The sequence below is a fragment of the Sebastes fasciatus genome, chromosome 2, assembly GCF_043250625.1.
Source record: "Sebastes fasciatus isolate fSebFas1 chromosome 2, fSebFas1.pri, whole genome shotgun sequence".
Lineage (NCBI taxonomy): Eukaryota > Metazoa > Chordata > Actinopteri > Perciformes > Sebastidae > Sebastes > Sebastes fasciatus.
Genome location: NC_133796.1, coordinates 2939078 through 2957843, shown reverse-complemented (window position 1 = coordinate 2957843; position 18766 = coordinate 2939078). Strand labels below are relative to the sequence as shown.

The 18766-nt window shown below is 39.8% G+C and overlaps 1 protein-coding gene across 6 annotated transcripts; it reads left to right on the top strand.

Moving 5' to 3' along the window:
• The first annotated feature begins 9099 nt into the window (after positions 1-9099).
• LOC141781866 (uncharacterized) lies at positions 9100-18163 on the top strand. Of its 6 annotated transcripts, none has more exons than XM_074657811.1 (15): positions 9101-9367; positions 10865-11070; positions 11228-11365; positions 12452-12590; positions 12679-13102; positions 13175-13426; positions 14044-14185; positions 14286-14429; positions 14516-14584; positions 14995-15053; positions 15572-15765; positions 15874-16274; positions 16679-16778; positions 17242-17446; positions 17539-18163. In XM_074657811.1, the coding sequence occupies exons 1-15, from the start codon at positions 9245-9247 to the stop codon at positions 17673-17675; spliced, it is 2733 nt and encodes a 910-aa protein (XP_074513912.1). In that variant the 5' UTR covers positions 9101-9244; the 3' UTR covers positions 17676-18163. The 6 variants fall into 6 exon arrangements, with proteins under 6 accessions (XP_074513905.1, XP_074513912.1, XP_074513921.1 ...); XM_074657820.1 differs by having other exon boundaries at positions 12679-13151; positions 13227-13426; XM_074657828.1 differs by having other exon boundaries at positions 9104-9367; positions 12679-12950; positions 13170-13426.
• Positions 18164-18766: the final 603 nt, after the last annotated feature.

Below are 18766 nucleotides of genomic sequence, written 5' to 3'. Positions count from 1 at the left end.
AATAGGAACGCTCTCTCTCTCTGAAATGTGACGTGTCATATCATTGTTATGCGGATGACACTCAGATTTATTTGTCAGCCAAAACCAGTAACCTCAATCAACTGTCCTCCCTCCATGACTACTTAGCAGCAACCAAAGACTGGATGTCTCTCAACTTTCTCCACTTAAACCCTGATAAAACAAACATTCTTTTAATAGGACCAGACAATTATTTTGCTACAGCAGTTCATCAGTTTATTGGCCCACTTCAATCCAATATCAGTCCTACAGCTAAGAATCTTGGTATCATCTTTGACCGGAATATGACTTTTGACCATCATGTCACTAAACTTGTCCAGACCTGCTTTCTCCAGCTAAGAAACATTGCAAAAATCAGATGATTCTTGTCTTCCACGGATCTTGAACTATTAATTCACACTTTCATATTCTCCCATCTAGACTATTATAACTCCCTCTACACCTGCCTCAGTCAATCTGTTTTAAATCGCCTACAGGTGGTTCAAAATGCAGCGGCCAGGTTATTAACCAGAACTAGCCATCGGTCTCACATCACCCCTGTTCTGGCATCCCTCCATTGGCTCCCTGTAAAATTCAGAATCAACTTTAAGATCTTGCTAATTACATATAGGGCACTGCATGACCTCGCCCTCAGTTACATTTCTGATCTCCTTGTTCCATATTCGACCTGTCGAACACTTCAATCCTCTAATCTCGGCCTTTTATCTGACCTTCTGCTATGTTATGCACCATCCAGACCTCTCAGGTCATCTGGATCAGGTCTGCCTAGTGTCCCCAGAGTCAGAACTAAACATGCAGAAGCAGCATTCAGTTTTTATGCACCAAATATCTGGGACAAGCTCCTGGAAAACTGCAGGACCGCTCCAACTCTGAGTTCTTTTAAAACAAAGTTTAAAACTGTCCTGTTTGCTGCTGCTGCCTTTTATTAAACCAGATAATGATCTTTTACTGCACTAGAGCGTTTACTCTTTTGTGTTTCATTCTATTTTAACTTCTATCCTAGCTTTTATTTTTAGCTTGTTTTTATTTTCTAATCTTTAATGTTTTAATGTTTTAATGTTTTTATAACTGTTTTAATTATGTCTTAATGTTCTTTTGCACTTTGTCGCAATGTTCTTGAATGTTTATGTAAAGCACTTTGAATTGCCCTGTTGTTGAAATGTGCTATACAAATAAAGCTGCCTTGCCTTGCCTTGCCTTTTATCCATCCTCCGCTCAAACTGCAAAACAAAAGGTGATCGGGCCTTTCTTTTCATCACTTCATGTGTACTTTATATTTTTGTAGATAAATGTTACTGTGTGTGTGTGTTTATATATCGATATTTATATCAAATTTTTATTTTTATTTCCTTGTTTTTATCATTGTTTGATGTTCCATTTGTGTGTGAAGCACTTTGTACTCTGTGAGTTTGAAAAGGTGCTATATAAATAAAGCTTTACTTAATTACTCAGTTACTTACTAAATGACCTGTGATTGGTCAAAGTCTCCCGTCACAGGCTAGATTTTTTAAAGCCTGAAAACAGAGCCATGAGGAGGAGCAGAAGTCTAGTTATCTCTCAGAACACTTGAATTACAATATGCTGAAAGGTTATTATGGAATTTTTGCCAGATGATGCCAAAGATATACTGACTACTGAAGCTTTAATTTGATAAACTTTGTCTGGCTTTTGATGAGTAACTCACTCCTTTGAAATTAATTTGTGATATGAATATGACTTTGTTAATCGAGGGAACTGCTTCTAGTCATTACACATGTTCGACCTATAAATCTGCAGGTGATAAGAAAGTGGGACTGCGATCTATCATCACCTCAGTGTTTATTTAAAGAACATAGGCGAGGTTACCGAGTCACTAACACGCAACCAAATCATTGGACTTGTTATGTTTGGCTGTGGCCAAAGCTAACTGTGCACGGTCCTTGCAAAGCAAACATTAAGCAAGACATCTCCTAGATCAACATTTTAAGGACATTCCAGGTGTCATGACAATGCTTTTTAGGCTTCTTGCATGTAAAAAAAAACACTTAGTAGGAAAAACATCATGGTTGGGTACAGAAGACACGTCACAAACGTCACTAACGTAACTTCACAATAACGCAACAACACTTTGGGACATGAACACTAATCTCTTGGTTGAAAGTCCTGTGTTTGTTGGACCCGTCCACCTCTCCATGAGCGTGCAACACATTCTCACTCAAGAAAATTCACTAAGACAGAAGTGTAGAAAACGTCTTAGCATCAAATATACTGTACTTAAAGGGACAGCGTGCACGATTTGGTGACATCTAGTGGTGTGGTTGCAGATTGTAACCAACTGAGTACCCCTCCGCTCACTCCTCCATTTCCAAGACGGCGGTAACGTGAGCTGTCGAGTGCAAAACTGTGGTAACGCCGTCCTTACCATAATGACATTACTTTAGAAGCAACGAATGTCAGACGGCGGCCGGCGCAACACATTCTCACTCCCAACTATCCAATACCGCTGCTTGGTCAGGGCCCCTCGGCATCGAAGACCGACACACAGGTCACCCCTCTTGCGTTACTTTTGGACGGATCAGACAGATCAGACAGTGTGTCAATGTACGATTGTTACATGCATAGTGTCCATTCAAAATAAACTTCTGTTTTCACAGGAAGTTAGGTTTAGGCAAGACAAGTTAGTTGAAAGCCCGGTTCGTCACTGTTACAACCCGGAGTTGGGGTAGGGGTAAAGGAAGTAACATTTGAGCCGATGGTATCAGGCAATCACTTGTTTATTAATTAGTGATTGAAATTAAAGCAATATAACACATACAATGGATGGAATTAGTACAACTGAAAACGAGGGTTTAGGGGTGGCCGAAACGGAGGAAACAAAAAGGCACACACCCTAGCCCTGAACGAGCCTAACCAGCAGACAACTCAAACAACTGTTCTACTCACAGCAAAATATAACTAAACACGAGTACCTCAAACTAGTTAACAGCTAATATTACAATCTAAAGTCCACTGACTCCAGTGGGACTTATACACAGGTTCTAGTTAACAGTTTCCACACACACAGTCGAGAGGCACGGGGAACAGATCAAATGAAATCACTGCCCGCCTTGGTCTGGTCACAGCTGGCCTTTAATTATTTCCCCCTCGGCCCAGCCGGCTGGTGATTGGCTGATCACTTGTGACGTGGCAGAGGCAGGACCACAAACGGCGGGAAACAAAGGGCATCCCCCTGAGAGCGTTCCGGAGGCGTGGCCCCGAAGGGAATCCCCAAGACGTGACGTAGTCTTGGAGCGACGGGACAGCTGGACGCACCCAGAGAAAAAGAACACAGGGAACAGCGCCGCACAGCAACATACAACAATACAATACTAACAATACCGAACGGTCACCTCGGCGACCGTAACAGTCACATACAGTCCCTAAAGGGCGCCTCCGTGCGTCGGTTTCTGATGCCGAGGGGAGCTACCCAATTGGCGCTGCCCAATGGCGGTATTTGACGAGTTGGGAGTGAGACCGGGTTGGAGCGTAGCATATTCACATGGATGCGTTTACATTGCAGTCAGACTACATGGCGTAGAATTAGATGCCAAAATCAAGAACGGCGTTGTTATTGCACATGAAATGAATTACAAATGGCCGTGTCATAGCCTCAACTCTGCTCTCTCACACAATATTAAATTTCTATCCATTCTGTCACTTAAACTTTAAATGAAATTACCCTTACTTTACCCTTTCACTGACATTTCAACTGCTTTCACCAGTTAAATGTGAATTGACACTTAAAAGCAGAATGAGCAGGATTTTCCTAAAAACATCCAAACAAAAATAAGCCCTCTCAATTGAAGTGGAAAAAAAATATGTGCCAGTACTTTTTAGTGAAATTTGACGGGTTTTTTCCGTACGTCTTGTGTTAATGTCTGGATATTCCGTGTTACACTGTTGTCTGTGTAATCTGTCACCTGTTTGTACGATGTCACACTGACAAAATAAAAAAAATCTTTTTGTGTTGTCAGGACATCAGTAAAGATAACAAAATCTGAGCATGGAGTTTCCCGTTCATAATGTACATAGTCTTAAGTAATCAGGGGCCTCATGTATAAAAGACTGCGCAGTTTTCACACTGGAAGATGGCGTACTCACAAAATTGGAAAAGTACGTACGCACAGAAATTTTCACATGTATAAAACCATGCGTACGCCTGTTCCTGCGCACCTTTCCTTTATACATCCCACTTGACGTGAAATTGAGCGCAGCTGCACGTGCCACTTGGTCCGCCTTGTCTCCTCCCATTAATAACTATGCAAATGACTATAAACACGCGCCATGCTGTCACTTATTGTCCAAATAACAACGGCAAATAACGCTGGAAAAGGAACAAGAAAGAAGCTAGAAAACATATTTTATTTGATGGTCTTTCATCAGGAATCAGTAACAAACGCAACGTCTCCACAGCAGCTGACCGTGCGCTCCCGAAGGCTCCCGAAGGCTCCCGTGCCTCGGCTGCTGAGGTGCGCCGGTCTGGCCGCGTCATATAAGTCATATATTAAAAGACCTTGTTAAAAAAATGTTTTTGTCTCAACTCACCTCGTTGCTTTACATTCTGTGTATCTCATCCAAACGGCGCCGTATAGCTGCTGCATTTGGCTCATTGTTAGGTGTGCCAGGGTCCGGTTCATCCATCTGTAGCTCCAGGGGACACAGGCTCACCACGGAGGTTTGCCACATTGTGCAGCACGCGATTTTGTTTTTGGCACGGTGGTTAAGTCATGCCATCTCTGGGAAATTAGTTTAAATGTGTTTTTGTTGTGCCTCTCTGATGTTAAACTTTATGCGCAAACTAGTTAAGAAATATGTGGGGTTTTTTTTTTGATCCCACATCATAAATAAAGCTCAGTAAGTTGAGTGGAAAAATTATTTTTACACATTTAGCGAGTTTCAGGACTTTGTAGTTTGACACTGCCAGATGACAGAGTTTGGAAGACGGCCCGCACATTCTCACGACTGGTCTAGAGTTTGCGGCACGGTCCGCACATTCTCACGTCACGTTGATTTTTATACATCCCGGCGTGAGCGTGAAACACAGCGTACGCAACATTTTAGTACGTACGCACCGTTTATACATGAGGCCCCAGGTGAACTGGATTACCTGGCCTCACCCTACTTATGACCAGATTAAGGTGTGTGTTCAGGTTTCTTGCTGCTTTCATTGCACGCAAAACGACACTTGATCCGCGATAAGCCTATTGAGCTCAGTGGTATTTACTTCCTTGTATATTTGGTTTGATGATTATTAGACTGGCAATGTTTGTTTAGCACAGGTGTGTTACCTGAAACCTTCCATTTGAAGAATGACCCCTGGACTGCAAGTTCTTTTATTGTCATGTACACAACAATTACAGTTGAGAAATCCTTCCAACGGTGCTCTTACTGGAAATCAATTAACAACACAAAACAATGACAGATATTGATCCAGAAACCCTCACAGGTACTGCATTTAGCATAAAGAATATACTCAAATCATAACATGGCAAACTGCAGCCCAACAGGCAACAACAGCTGTCAGTGTGTCAGTGTGCTGACTTGACTATGACTTGCCCCAAACTGCATGTGATGATCATAAAGTGGGCATGTCTGTAAAGGGGAGACTCGTGGGTACCCATAGAACCCATTTACATTCACATATCTGGAGGTCAGAGGTCAAGGGACCCCTTTGAAAATGGACATGCCAGTTTTTCCTCGCCAAAATTTAGCGTTATTTAACCTCCTTCGTGACAAACTAGTATGACATAGTTGGTACCGATTCATCAGGTTTTCTAGTTTCATATGATACCAGCATATTTATTTTAGCTTTAAAACAAGCTGCGTTAATACGTTAATTAGTGGCATTAAAATGAATTTGCGTTAGTTATTATTCTGTTAACTTTGACAGCCCTACTTAGTAGTGAAAGATATGAGTACTTTTCGCACCGCTGAGTGACACCCACTGTGACAGTGAATGGAATACTTTCAGATTTGTCTTCCCGTAAGTCTGAGGCTGTCACTGCCATCTGGGACATTCCTGCTTGTTTGCTTGTATAGACCGTGCAGCTCTGATCAGATGTTGATCTGCAGATAAGAGATAAGACATGTTATACTGTTGTAAATAAATAAATGAATAAATAAATGCAAAAATAAGAAAATCAATTTGAAAATTAATAAAAATAAATACAGAAAACAAAAAATTATACATAAGAATAAATAAATAAGGAAATTAATACAAAGATAAATAAATAAAGAAGCAAATTTAATGTATGTCACATATTATCAATTAATTAATGTCTACAGTTATTTTTAATATTATTTTGCTACATTTATTGACGTATATATTCAACGAGTCATTTAGTTATTTATTCAGCATGGTCTTGGGTCACAGTGGTGCAGTGGTTAGCACTGTCGTCTCACAGCAAGAGGGTCGCAGCTTTGAATCCAGCTTGGGGCCCTACTGTGTGGAGTTTGAATGTTCTCCCCGTGTTAGCGTGGGTTTTCTCCGGGATCTCCGGTTTCCTCCCTGAGTCCAGAATTGCCCGTAGGTGTGAATGGTCTCTATGTGTCAGTCCTGTGATAGTCTGGCGACCTGTGCAGGGTGCATGCCACCTTCGCCCGATGTCAGCTGGGATCGGCTCCAACCCCCTGCGACCCTGAATAGGAAAGCGGTTACAGATAATGGATGGACGGTCTTAGGTATTGGTCCACGACAGCACAGGGAGTAAGACTCAAGGATAAACTGATTAGATTTTGGTGGTCACTATGAACTCACAAAACAGGTTTTTGACCATAACTCATGGATTCACTTGCTAATTATAACAATTTCACACAATTGTCTAACAGGATAAAATGAAGTAATTCTAATTTTAAAATGAATTGTCAAATAAACAAAACAAAACAGACACACAATACAGGGGGTATAAAGAAACTATACAATAAATTCAAATAAAAATCTTGTATGCAATACAATACCCTTGGCTAGAGATTTTTGTGCAGAGATGTAGCGCAGTATGATGTACACTACATGTGCATAAAAATAAAACCCTTCAGCCAATAGTGCAGTTCCCTCATATTACTGAGCAACAGCATATTTAAAGCACATAAAACAAAGATGGTATTTATGTTCAGTGGGAGAGTCGAATGAAAATAAAGAGTACTGACTTTTGTTGAAAGCTGAAAAGACACAGCTGAGCTATTCAAACTAATTTGACTTAACAGATTCATTAATGAACACTGTAGCCATTGAAAATGGTCACACAGGTGTGTACTGAAAACCCTTTGCTCTTGAAGATGCTGCACAATTAGTGAGAAATTCTGCAGGGAGCACAATAAATCCCTCACAAGGTTACAAAGAAACAGAAACCAAGTGTGTTGATCAGATATGAGATCAACTTAAAGACAAGACAAGCATCATACCATCATAAGAATGCAAAGGACAACAGTTATGGTGTTACGGGAAAGATCAGCGTGAACGGTAAAAGCTTTGTGTCGGAGTTCAAAGTAAGCAACACACCCAGTTCCTGCCAGTAGATGCTACATCAACACAGTCCTGACCTTCTGTCCTGAGCTGACTATTTTTAGATTGGCCTTAAATATAAAGACAGTAAGACATCAGTGGCACGGTTTTCACATAGGTGAGATACATCTGGATATACTGTAGCAGCCTGGTGTAGTTTTCAGTCGATTTGATGAAGGTAAACACAACGAACGGCCGTGCGAAATGGCACAGAAAGTCACCAACTTGGCAACAATGACAGTCTGTCCGTTCAGGCCTCCATCCAAAGCCACTCCCGCACTGTTATCATTATGAACATAAATAACGAACATGGCTTTTGTTCGTACTCACAGCTGTCACGCTAGCAGCTTGTGAAAGACTCCGGTGACACGCAATGACTGCACGGGCAGAATGTGCGCAGGTAGATATTATAAGTTTATTCAAGTGTGCTATTAGTATACTTCTTTTAAACTTAAAATAAGAGAGTACGCTTTCAGTTTACTTTTCAGTCTAGAAAAGTCTAAGCATACTTGGCTTTTTACTGACAAGTATACAGAAAAGTCTAAGTATATTTTGCTCATATTGTTCTGCTTACTTTTTGATAGAGTAGCCTCATCACAAAATATAAAGTCAAATGGCAAAAGTCTCTTTATGTAATACATAAGTCATTGGCTAAGTACTATAAGTTAAAGAAAACGTACATGTATACTTGCAGTTAAAACTATTAAACTAGTAGTTTACTGAGAGTATACTTTAAAGTGTACTTTCATAAACTACAAAGTGTAGTAAACTAACAGTATACCTAGAAGTTCACTTGTAGTATACTTCACCTCAAAGTATAGTTGTAGTACAAAAAACAACTTAGACGTAAATGTAATCACTTTACTATTCTTACACTTAAAGTACACTTAAAAGTATACTTTTATAAACTAAAAAGTGGGCCAATTTAGTCTCAAGAAGTATTGAAGTAGTACACTTATAAGTATACTACTAGTACATTGATATTGGTATATTTATTACATAAAGTATACTTAGGTAATATACTTGAACGTTACTTAAGTTTACTTCATAAAATAAACTTGAAGTATACTACTTTTTCGTAAAGGTAGCCCGTCCAATCATTTTGTTGAAACGGTTTATTAGAGACCTGCGACAGCAACAGATATCAGATTTTTTTCTTTTTTTGGTCAGAGTATTTGATTTATTGATTGCTGTCTGGATGTAATGAGAATTTCAACAAATATATAACAAAACATGTTTCTAAAATCTTTACCAACCCTACATTTAAATGTATGTGATAGTGCTGGGAGAAAAACCAAACAAAGAAAAATACCTTGATTGCACAATATCATTGGACTGTGACGAGAAATCTGGTTGTTATAGGAAGAGGAAGGTTTATTATTGTATTGTCTTAATACCATTTGATTGATTTAGTTGTTAAAATTACTTGGCAAATCTAAGGTTTGACGTCCCTAACATCAATGAGAACAGTATGCCCCCATGCCGCATGTTTCAGTATCGCCCCATGCTATTGTAGGTATTTTAAACTAGGCGTTTACAGTATAAAATGTTGTGAAACCAGTTTTGCAGCCAAAACATAGCGTGCATGCCATAAAACGTGACAGGACTGTCACCAGCACCTCTGACCAGCCTATAAGTGCATATAAAGATCTTGCAGGTTGATGTGAGCGGCAGAGAATCTCCAGACAGAAGTGAGTTTGGTGCATCATGGCTTCCACACTGCTGATCCTGCTTCAGCTGCTCCTGGTCTCACTGGCATCGGCATCACATTACTTTGGGGGAACCGCGACCTTCACCTACAAAGGAAGAAATCCTGATGGAACATTTCGGGTGAGAGATGCAACTTTTAATGATATGCAACATGCATTATAGATGATGTGTGAATATGTTTTGTTTTTGTCATATTCTGTGAAACACTTATTTAATCCCTTTATTATTATTATCATTATTGCTGTTGTTATTTTAATTGAGTTTTATTATTCTGATAAAATATAGAACGTTTTACATTCATTTCAGTTGGTATTTATTAAATATATCTTTTTATCTTATTATCTTGCAAATCATCTTTGAGAAAATATCTATATAAAAGGTAATATTATTATTTTTATTATTATTACTTAGCCAGGGCGTTATTGATAATTCCTTTCTGGAACATTGATTTTATTTTATTTTATTCATGCATAAATGATTTGCCCAGCCCAAACAGGCTTACAAGACACTATTATTTAGAAAAGAAAGAAAAGACAAAGGTAGAAACCAGCAGTATAAATTACAAATAATATTAAACAAATAAGCCATCCTGACATTTTTTCCAAGCTTCAGAAACAAAAGTAGACAACTTATAAGCACTCAAATTAATGTTTAGCTTTGCTTTAAAAAAGATGAATTATTCGGCAAAAAAAAGAAAAAGAAAAAAGCATTGATAAGGACAATGATTTACTTAATCCATACATGGTGTCTGACATTGTAGAGGAACTGGATGATATCTTGATTGCTTCTAATGGAATTAAATGATCTTTTGACTGTATTTTAGGCTGAGCTGCTTTTTCCCCTCTACCTTTTTTTGTTGTATCTTATATTATTTTAGCATTATTATCATTATGGTTTTCATTCTTGTTTTCATTCTTGTTTTCTTTACTGTTATTCACCTCAAGATCCAAGGAGTGACTTCACAGACATATTGCAATATTATTGGATTCATAATTAAAAAAAAACATTTAATCTTGACTAAGTTATGGCCTTTAGTTACATTGGTTGATGTTGATCAAATGATCTTAACGGATAAACACCCTTCTTAAATGGGTAGCATTATAGAGTGATATAACTGGTGTGTTTACAAACAACTCAAATAGTCACGAAATTAAATCAATTTAATTTGTGTACATGGACACGAATTTCCCTTTTTTCGTGATGCTCAGCACGACTTTCAACAACATCTTTTTCATGCTTTTTCCTACGAATTACTTAGTTAGGAGCAGGAAGAAATCGACTTGGTTAGGCTCAGGCAACAAACTACTTAGTTAGGTTTAGGAAAAGATCTTGGTTTGGGTTAAAATGACACCAGAAGTTTCACACGGGACACAAAGTCTCCTGGGCGGAAGTCCTGTGTTTTTTGACCCACCCATCCACGCCGACCTCCTCCTTGTGTGGGGTTTGCCGCTCTTTATACTTCCTGGTTGACAATTACATGGATTACATACACATTGATTTCGTGCTAACCATCAAGAATTTTTTTTTTAATTTGTGTCTATGTACACGAATCAATACATTAAATGTCCGTAGCTTCAGTAGAACAACCATTTATAACTGTATGATCTTTTTCCACAGGTGGACATTCGCAACAGGGACACCTTCGATGGGTGTTATTTCTCCCACTACTGGTATTGTTTCAACGGCAACTGTGGCACGAACTCCAGAACTCAGAGAGGCGTACTTGACAGGAGCACCAATGCACCACGATATAACGGCCAATGGTGTGAAACGGAAACAGTCAGTACAAGAAATGTCCCGAGTGACAAACCTTTCCAATTGAGGTGAGCTTTTCTTTTCTTTTCTTTTCTTTTCACTTAAATGATATTAATGTTGTTGCTGCTGTTCTTAACATGTATGCAATTGTATTTGTCATGGTTCTGCTTATCATAAAACGTAGCTGTTAGATGCAGTCAAGAGTGTTGTTTCCACACATTCCAGGGCATATAGCTGTTGTTGGATCCAAAGACGTGACCTGGGTAATTATTGGACATTACTGACTTCAGTGGATTTGGGATCAAGATCTGACACTGGAGAACCAAACCGATCACCAGACATTGCCATTCTACCGTTCCTACGGTAAGTCCCCAACAGTTAGCATGAAACAGCTCGGCTAACCTCAAATCATTTTGTTAAAGAATCTGTGAAAAATGTTCTACTTTGCTGCCCCCCAGTGGTAGTACAAAAAAAAAAATGCTGTGGCCACCCGATTCGACTGTTATCAGGCCATTAAATAGGCGTTATCAGTTGCTATAAGCACCATAAATGTGGGTCAGTAGGGGCCTACTACGCCTACTACCTTGTCAAAGTGAAAGTGAAACTTAAAAGCAACACGTTCTAACATGTTGTAAAACTGAATAAAATATCACGTTTTGAGCAAAAACAAAAAGGCTTCTTTAGGTTTAGGCAACAAAACTACAACTTCTTTAGGTTTAGGTAATAAAACTACAACTATAGGTGTACTGGGTTTAAATCATGTGTGTTGTGTCCTATCCATCATCCCTGACCTCCACCCAAAATAGAGTTTCACACTGTCCATACTACAGCGCCTGACTTCCGCTGGTGCTCCTGTCATAATTACTACGGTCACTAGAGGTCGCTGTCGTGTTCTTTTGTACATCCTTTGGTTATCTACTATGTGAATAGATGATAAAACCTACTAGTGGATGTAGTAGGCCCCTGCTGACCCACATCTATGGGGCTTATAGCGACTGAAAACGCCTATTTAATAGCCTGACAACAGTTACAATAATGGGCTGAAAGCAAAACATGGACTGCAACAGTTTTTACTGGGATTGTTTCCTACAGTATGTCAACAAACAAAAATATATGCCATCAGACTAATTTGGAAAATGCTATAATCACATAAAAATGAGTGGCTTTAAATTAATGTTTTCATCTGATAATAATAGTGTTCACATACTTTGACTTTACAACATTTTCCTGTTGGGAAGAGCCAAATAGTCTTCTACTATCATTATACAGTAAGTCACACTATGCAACATGTTATGAACTCTACTAAATCTCTACCAGCATGTCACTGGCTTTGTACTACTTACTTGCATTTGTCTAGCTATCCAGACGTGCGTGTCTGTAGCTCTGCTTTTGTGTAAAGGATCTTTGGCAGAAGACTGTTTCTAACTCAAGTTGATGTGTCTATTCAAGAGTTCCCCAGAACTGCCCACGGACATACAAACTGATGTCTTTTGATCCTGATGGCGACAAAGTTCGATGCAGATATGGAAATATCAGATATGTAGAGTGCGGCTCTTGTAACCAACCTTCAGGCTTTGTCTTAGATCAGGTTAGTTGAAAAATCAATTTCCTAATGCAATGTACAATACCTGGCTGATGGTTTGCCTCACTTAACTAATGCATGTTCACATTTTTAGGGCTCTTGCACATTACACTACAACTTCTCCTATGCCAACCCCAGAGTTTATGGATTTGAGTTGGTGGTGGAGGACTTCCCACAGAGGCACATCACTCTGGCCTACACTGATGGATCCCAATCCTCCAGGGCTCCACTGAATGTGAGGAGAAAGAGGCAAGCCCCAACTACAACCACGGGACCAACCACCACACCCACATGGTGGTGGTGGCAATCGGGGTCCACAACTGCAGCACCATCTACAACCACGGGACCAACCACCACACCCACATGGTGGTGGTGGCAATCGGGGTCCACAACTGCAGCACCATCTACAACCACGGGACCAACCACCACACGCACATGGTGGTGGTGGCAAACGGGGTCCACAACTTCAGCACCATCTACAACCACGGGACCAACCACCACACCCACAACCCCATGGAGTACCACAACTGCAGCAACAACCACACGCATAACCACGGTACCATATAGGTATACTACAACCACAAGTACAGCACCAAGTACAACTGCAGACCCAACCACACGCATAACCACTGTACCATATAGGTATACTACAACCACAACTGCAGCACCAACCACAACTACAGCACCAACTACAACCGCAGCAACAACCACAACCGCAGCAACAACCACACGCATAACCACCATACCACATTGGCATACTACAACCACACCTACTACAACCACTCCACCGTACACTGGCACCACTCCTCTCAGTAAACTACCTTTGCAATTCTCCTTTCTTGGTGAGTCAGGTTTTACTTGTCCTCATTATTATTCTCATTATCCACATTTCCAATGAGTCAATCCACAAAAACAAAACAGAACTTAACTTAACTTTCATTGTATGTTGCAGCTCTCACACCTTAATGTGTGACGTAGCCATTATTTTTTAAATATCTAAGCTCAGGAGTCCAAGTCCCGCAGAAAAGTTTGACCAGAAACTAACTTTAGATTTTAAACATTTTGTTTATTCAGTTAACCATTGTCTGTAAATGATGTTTCCCACCATGAAGGTGTCTGTATAAAACATCATCTTTTAATGAACTGTCCTATTTTCAGCTTTGTGGCTATACACTTTTCATATAATACAATTTGCTTTTAAAGGGCTTATTTAGCTTAAAAATATTTTCACTTTTGTTCATCTGAAATATGAATGGCCAATGGCCTAAGAGTAGACAACAAATTTCAGGAGAAAATACAGAGAACATGACCTCAGTGTCGGCTACAGCCTGATGAAAAATACTTGTTTTGACAGCTAAAAGTTTTGATCCACAAACAGCAGCAAAGTGGCACTTTTCTCAGGTAATAATTACTCATTGTACTTTGGAATTTAAATTATTATCATTTGTTTTAACTCTAGTGGACCCGCCTGCTCCCTCATGTCAGGAGGGACATTACTTGCCAAAGTTTGTGCACCCAACACCTGAAAATGGAGACCGTCTCATAGCAGAGGTCGACAAAGAATTGGAGATCAGAGTCAAAGCACAAGCTGCATACGCAACGTAAGTGAGAACCAATGTGATCAGTGGAGCCTTGTGGAGAGTAAGATAACATCAGCAATAAGGAGGAAACATCTGGTTTCTTTGTTTTGTTTTCACACAGAATACATGATATCATCATCAGTGGGCCACTGAATATCAGCAAGCACAGGACCACACATGGCGAGTTTGTCATTAGCTGGACGCCTATCGCAGATGACCAGGGAGATCATTACCCGATCTGCTTTGCTGTTGAAGCAGTGAGCGGGTGAGCCTTGGGTTCCTTTATGATAGAATTAGTATGTGTGTGTGTATGTGGGAAACCATGATTTCATTTTTTAACACATTTTGCAGGTCTGCTGGAACCACCGTTCACACCACCACAAACCATCACAGTCATCACCACCCCACCCCATCTTCACAGTAAGTAACAGTCCTCTGTTTGGTGTTTCTCTGAGCGACAAGGTAGAATACACTGCTCATGTTGTAGCTGAGCCCGAGAGATGAAAGCTAAGAAAGCTATGAACAAATACGGAACCTCATGACTTTAAATAATTCACAATTACATAATAAGGAATTACTCATTATTCATTAGGAAAATAGGTTTCACTTATGAACACAAGCAACAGGAACATCAACGTTTCAAACATAGGCATAACATTTACCTTAAATTAAGTGAAAAATTGTTTAAAGTAACTTAACATTCACACTTTTGTCAGTTTAATTGTAGTTAGGAGACAAAAACATCAGTAATGATTTTAACATGACAAATTAGCCAAACTGAAGGAGAAACAGAAATTAGAGTTAAATCAGTGTTCATTGATGCTTTTCAGGTCTGGCATCTATCAGTCCGAGATGAGGTGTGTTCTGGTGGAAGTCCAGAATAACCAAGGTGAGTCTAAGGACTACTTTAATGTTAACGTTTTGTAATGTACCTACAGCTGTGATGGTGTACCTTTTCACTGAATAAATCACATACTAAATGCTATGTTAAAGTGCCAAATAGTGGCTGCATGGCTGGTGTACTTTAGATAACAATTGTTAAAGCTGCAAGACATTTACTTCTATAAAGTAGAAACCTTGATACCAAACAAAATTCAGAATCATCATTGTATGCAAAGTGCATTTCCTTCCTCATAAAATCAAGCCAGTATTTTAACTCCTGCATTGTTTACATCAGAGGTGCCCAAACCAAAACTGAAACTTAATGGTGGGCCACGGGCCAAAAGCAAACACCGATTGTCAGTCAGGTGTCAAAGGGCACCAGCATGCAGAAAATGTTGTAGCAGGTAGAACAGCCTGTTTTCTCAATTTTAAGGGCACTTCATCACATTTTCTCCCCTGGAAGAGCACCCTAGATGGTGTGACACCATTGGTATAATGTGTGTTAATATATATCTCTTGCTCTAGTTAACTCCCATGTGATCTGCAATGAGTCATCAATGACAGTAGCAGTTGAGAAATCTTCATTCCCTGGAGGACTCCATGAGGATCATTTACAGCTCAGTGACCCCTCCAACATCGCCTGCAGCCTCCAGGAACACTCCAACAGCACTCACGTCATCGCTGTCGTCCCCCTCAACGCTTGTGGCACTCAGATTGAGGTAACACAGGGTTATTTGTTTCATCACCTGCTGTGCTCTTCTCTCAGTTTTTTGTGTTGCTTTTCATTAGCAGTAAGAGGACTAAATACATAACCTTTTACTCCGCAGGAAGATGATGACAACCTAATGTTCAAGAATGTAATCACCACGGTCGACAACATAACAGACCTGATCACCAGGAAGCACCTGCTGAAGCTGCAGTTTGAATGCCAGTACCCCAAACGTGGAAACGTGACACGAAGCTTTACAGCACACAGGGCCAATATCTGTGTGTGGGAGAAAGGCTTCGGCAGGTTCACCTACCGGTTTGAGTTCTATCCTGACAGAAATTTCCAAACCATGAGGGATCCAAATTCATACCCTCTAGAGTATGACATAGGGAACAGGATTTACATGCAGATAGAGGCCACCACCTCAGTCAACAACACTGAGCTGTTTGTGGAGTCCTGCACAGCTGCACCATACGACAACCCAAACTACCGGCCAACCTACTCCATCATTGATAATGGGTAAGTATGAGTACACCACCTGTTGGCAACAGAGGACATAACAAAGTATTTGTAAAGATTTGTTATTGTTTTTTATATGAGAAGTGTGTAACTAAGTTACGAATGAGAGATGACCCATTTGTAGAGAGTGGGTGGATAGATGGAAATGAAATGTCTCTTTATCTTGTGTTTCACTGTGTAGATGATTATCTCCTCATACCTTAGAGGCTCACCTATGCAATATCACCATGTTAGAATGTATAAGTCAATGCTTTACTTACTTCATCTTTGGCGTAACCTATACTTCTTTTCCTTATCTTGTAAATACCTACAGTACAATCTGCCCCTATAATAGCATCCATTGTAAGACATAGAGTTACAGAGGCAATATTTCTTATCTTTTTGTGTTGTTTTGCTCTGACTAGGTGTAATGTGGACTCGACTGTTGAAGTATATTCCTCCGCCAACAAGACACAGTTCAGGTTCAGCATAGAGGCCTTCAAGTTCATCGGCTTGCACGACCAGGTAAAGAATGGACTATGTGGTGACTTACTTACTTACTGAAATATCAGTAAGTTATAATCTATGGTCCCGACCACGGCTCTGAAATATCAGTAGTCTAACTGTGCTGTGTGTTGTTGGATCCATGGTGCTGTCCACGGTGCTGAAGTAGCAGAGTGATTTGTAATTGCATCTTTTTCTCCCAACCTTCTGTCAGTTTCTTCTTGGATCCATGGGTGGGGGGTGAGGAAGAAACAAACCGTCCCTCCTGTTAAAAATAACAACCTACTGTTTATAGGAATATGTAATCATTTGAAAAAAAGGTGTAATTCCTGCACACAGTTAGAACTAACTTCTCATGTAGAAGTAACGTGGAGCAGAGGGTTGATCTTGTATGTGGGATCTGACCACCGCTCTGCTATTGGTCCAGTAGAAGAGACGACGGTATGTGTGCTGATATAATGACAGCGTGTTCTGTCTCACTCAGGTGTACATCAGCTGTTCAGTCCTGATGTGTGAAGCAGGGAGCCATGGCACCAGGTGCTCGAAGGGATGCATGAGCAGCTCACCATGGGGAGGCGGTCATAGCCATCACCGCCGAAAGAGAGAGGCTGTCACTCAGAGTTCAAGGCACTTTCTTTCCCAGGGTCCCCTGCGTTTAAGGAGATCAGCAGAGAGAACCGGAAGCCCAGGTATGAAAACAGGGAGTGTTTTCTAAACAGCACACCTGCCTTGTTTGAGTCTCAGTTGGATCAAATTGAAATTGTGTTTCTCTTCTCTCCAGTGATCAACCTGAATCTGAACCTGGTATTCATCGCTGGATGTCTTCTTGCAGCCGTTGGCATGATCAGTGCAGTGGCCATTTACAAAACCAAAGTGTCAAAGGTCAAATACCAACCTTTGACCACAGATGAAAGTTAAGACAGCGGTGTGTTCAGAATACAAATTCTGTATTAATTACATTTTACTACATAAAGCTTTTTTGATTAATTTTGCTTTCAGATATTGAGTGTTCATATATCTAATTATGTGCTCATTTTAATGAATTGATTTCATATTGTGACCTTCAGAAATGTCTACTGCTATATAAGAGGAAATACTTCAGTGAGGAAAAATCTGTGTCTGCGCAAAGAGGAAAGTAGAAAGGCAGTTTTATATTAATCAACACTGAAAGGATGATCAACAAGTACTGCAGATGCTGGGTGATTGTTCAAATGTGGTGTTTGCCGTTGTTTACCGTGGAATCCAATGCTATTATATAATACAGTAGGATTTAATACAAGTATCTTGATTGATATGTGTAGTCCGACCCAATCATAATCATTTCTTTACATGCCAAAAGCCCTTTACGAATAGACCAAAGTAGATTACTTGCTTAATGAATCAATAAAAACTTATATTCTCTTCCATATTGCTTTTGTCCACTTTAATTGTCTTTCTCTTACACACAAATACACTTTTCCCATTGCTTATTCAATACAAATGCTCTATAGTCAGTAAAAAAAGCCTTTATTTTTAGTATTTTCCTGTTGCTGAACCTCATCATGTTTCATAACTTTTACAGCAACCAATCGAATGATCACAACTAAAGTAACCATTAGTACTGGGAGGTTGCTAACTGTAAGTAGTCAACGAAATCATCATATTTCTAATATACTGAGATATTATTAAGGAATTTTTGGCCAATGATGGCAAAACTATACAAACTACTGCCACTTTAAGACTAAATCTATCAGAAGAGGTACATTAACTCTCAAGCTCCAAGCATGTATCTTACTGATTAAAGTCATTATCAAACCTCCATTCACAAGCTGCAATCTTTAAGAAAAAGGCAGCTTTGAGTGCATGGAAATGAAAATCAACAACACACAATGCTTTCTGCCATAGTGAGTATAAGCTTAATAAATGCAGGCAGTAAAATAAAGTTTCCCAATTTCCCAATACCGATATAGGGGATTACTGCATTACCAGTCACCTGCTCATTTCTGCATGTTTAGTCACCCTGGTTTTCC

Excerpts from the sequence above, each read along its gene's own strand:
- LOC141781866 (XM_074657804.1), top strand. The coding sequence starts at position 9,245 with ATGGCTTCCACACTGCTGATCCTGCTTCAGCTGCTCCTGGTCTCACTG. Across the intron at positions 14,430-14,515 it reads GCTGTTGAAGCAGTGAGCGG|GTCTGCTGGAACCACCGTTC; the intron begins GTGAGCCTTGGG and ends CACATTTTGCAG. Across the intron at positions 15,054-15,571 it reads GGAAGTCCAGAATAACCAAG|TTAACTCCCATGTGATCTGC; the intron begins GTGAGTCTAAGG and ends CTCTTGCTCTAG.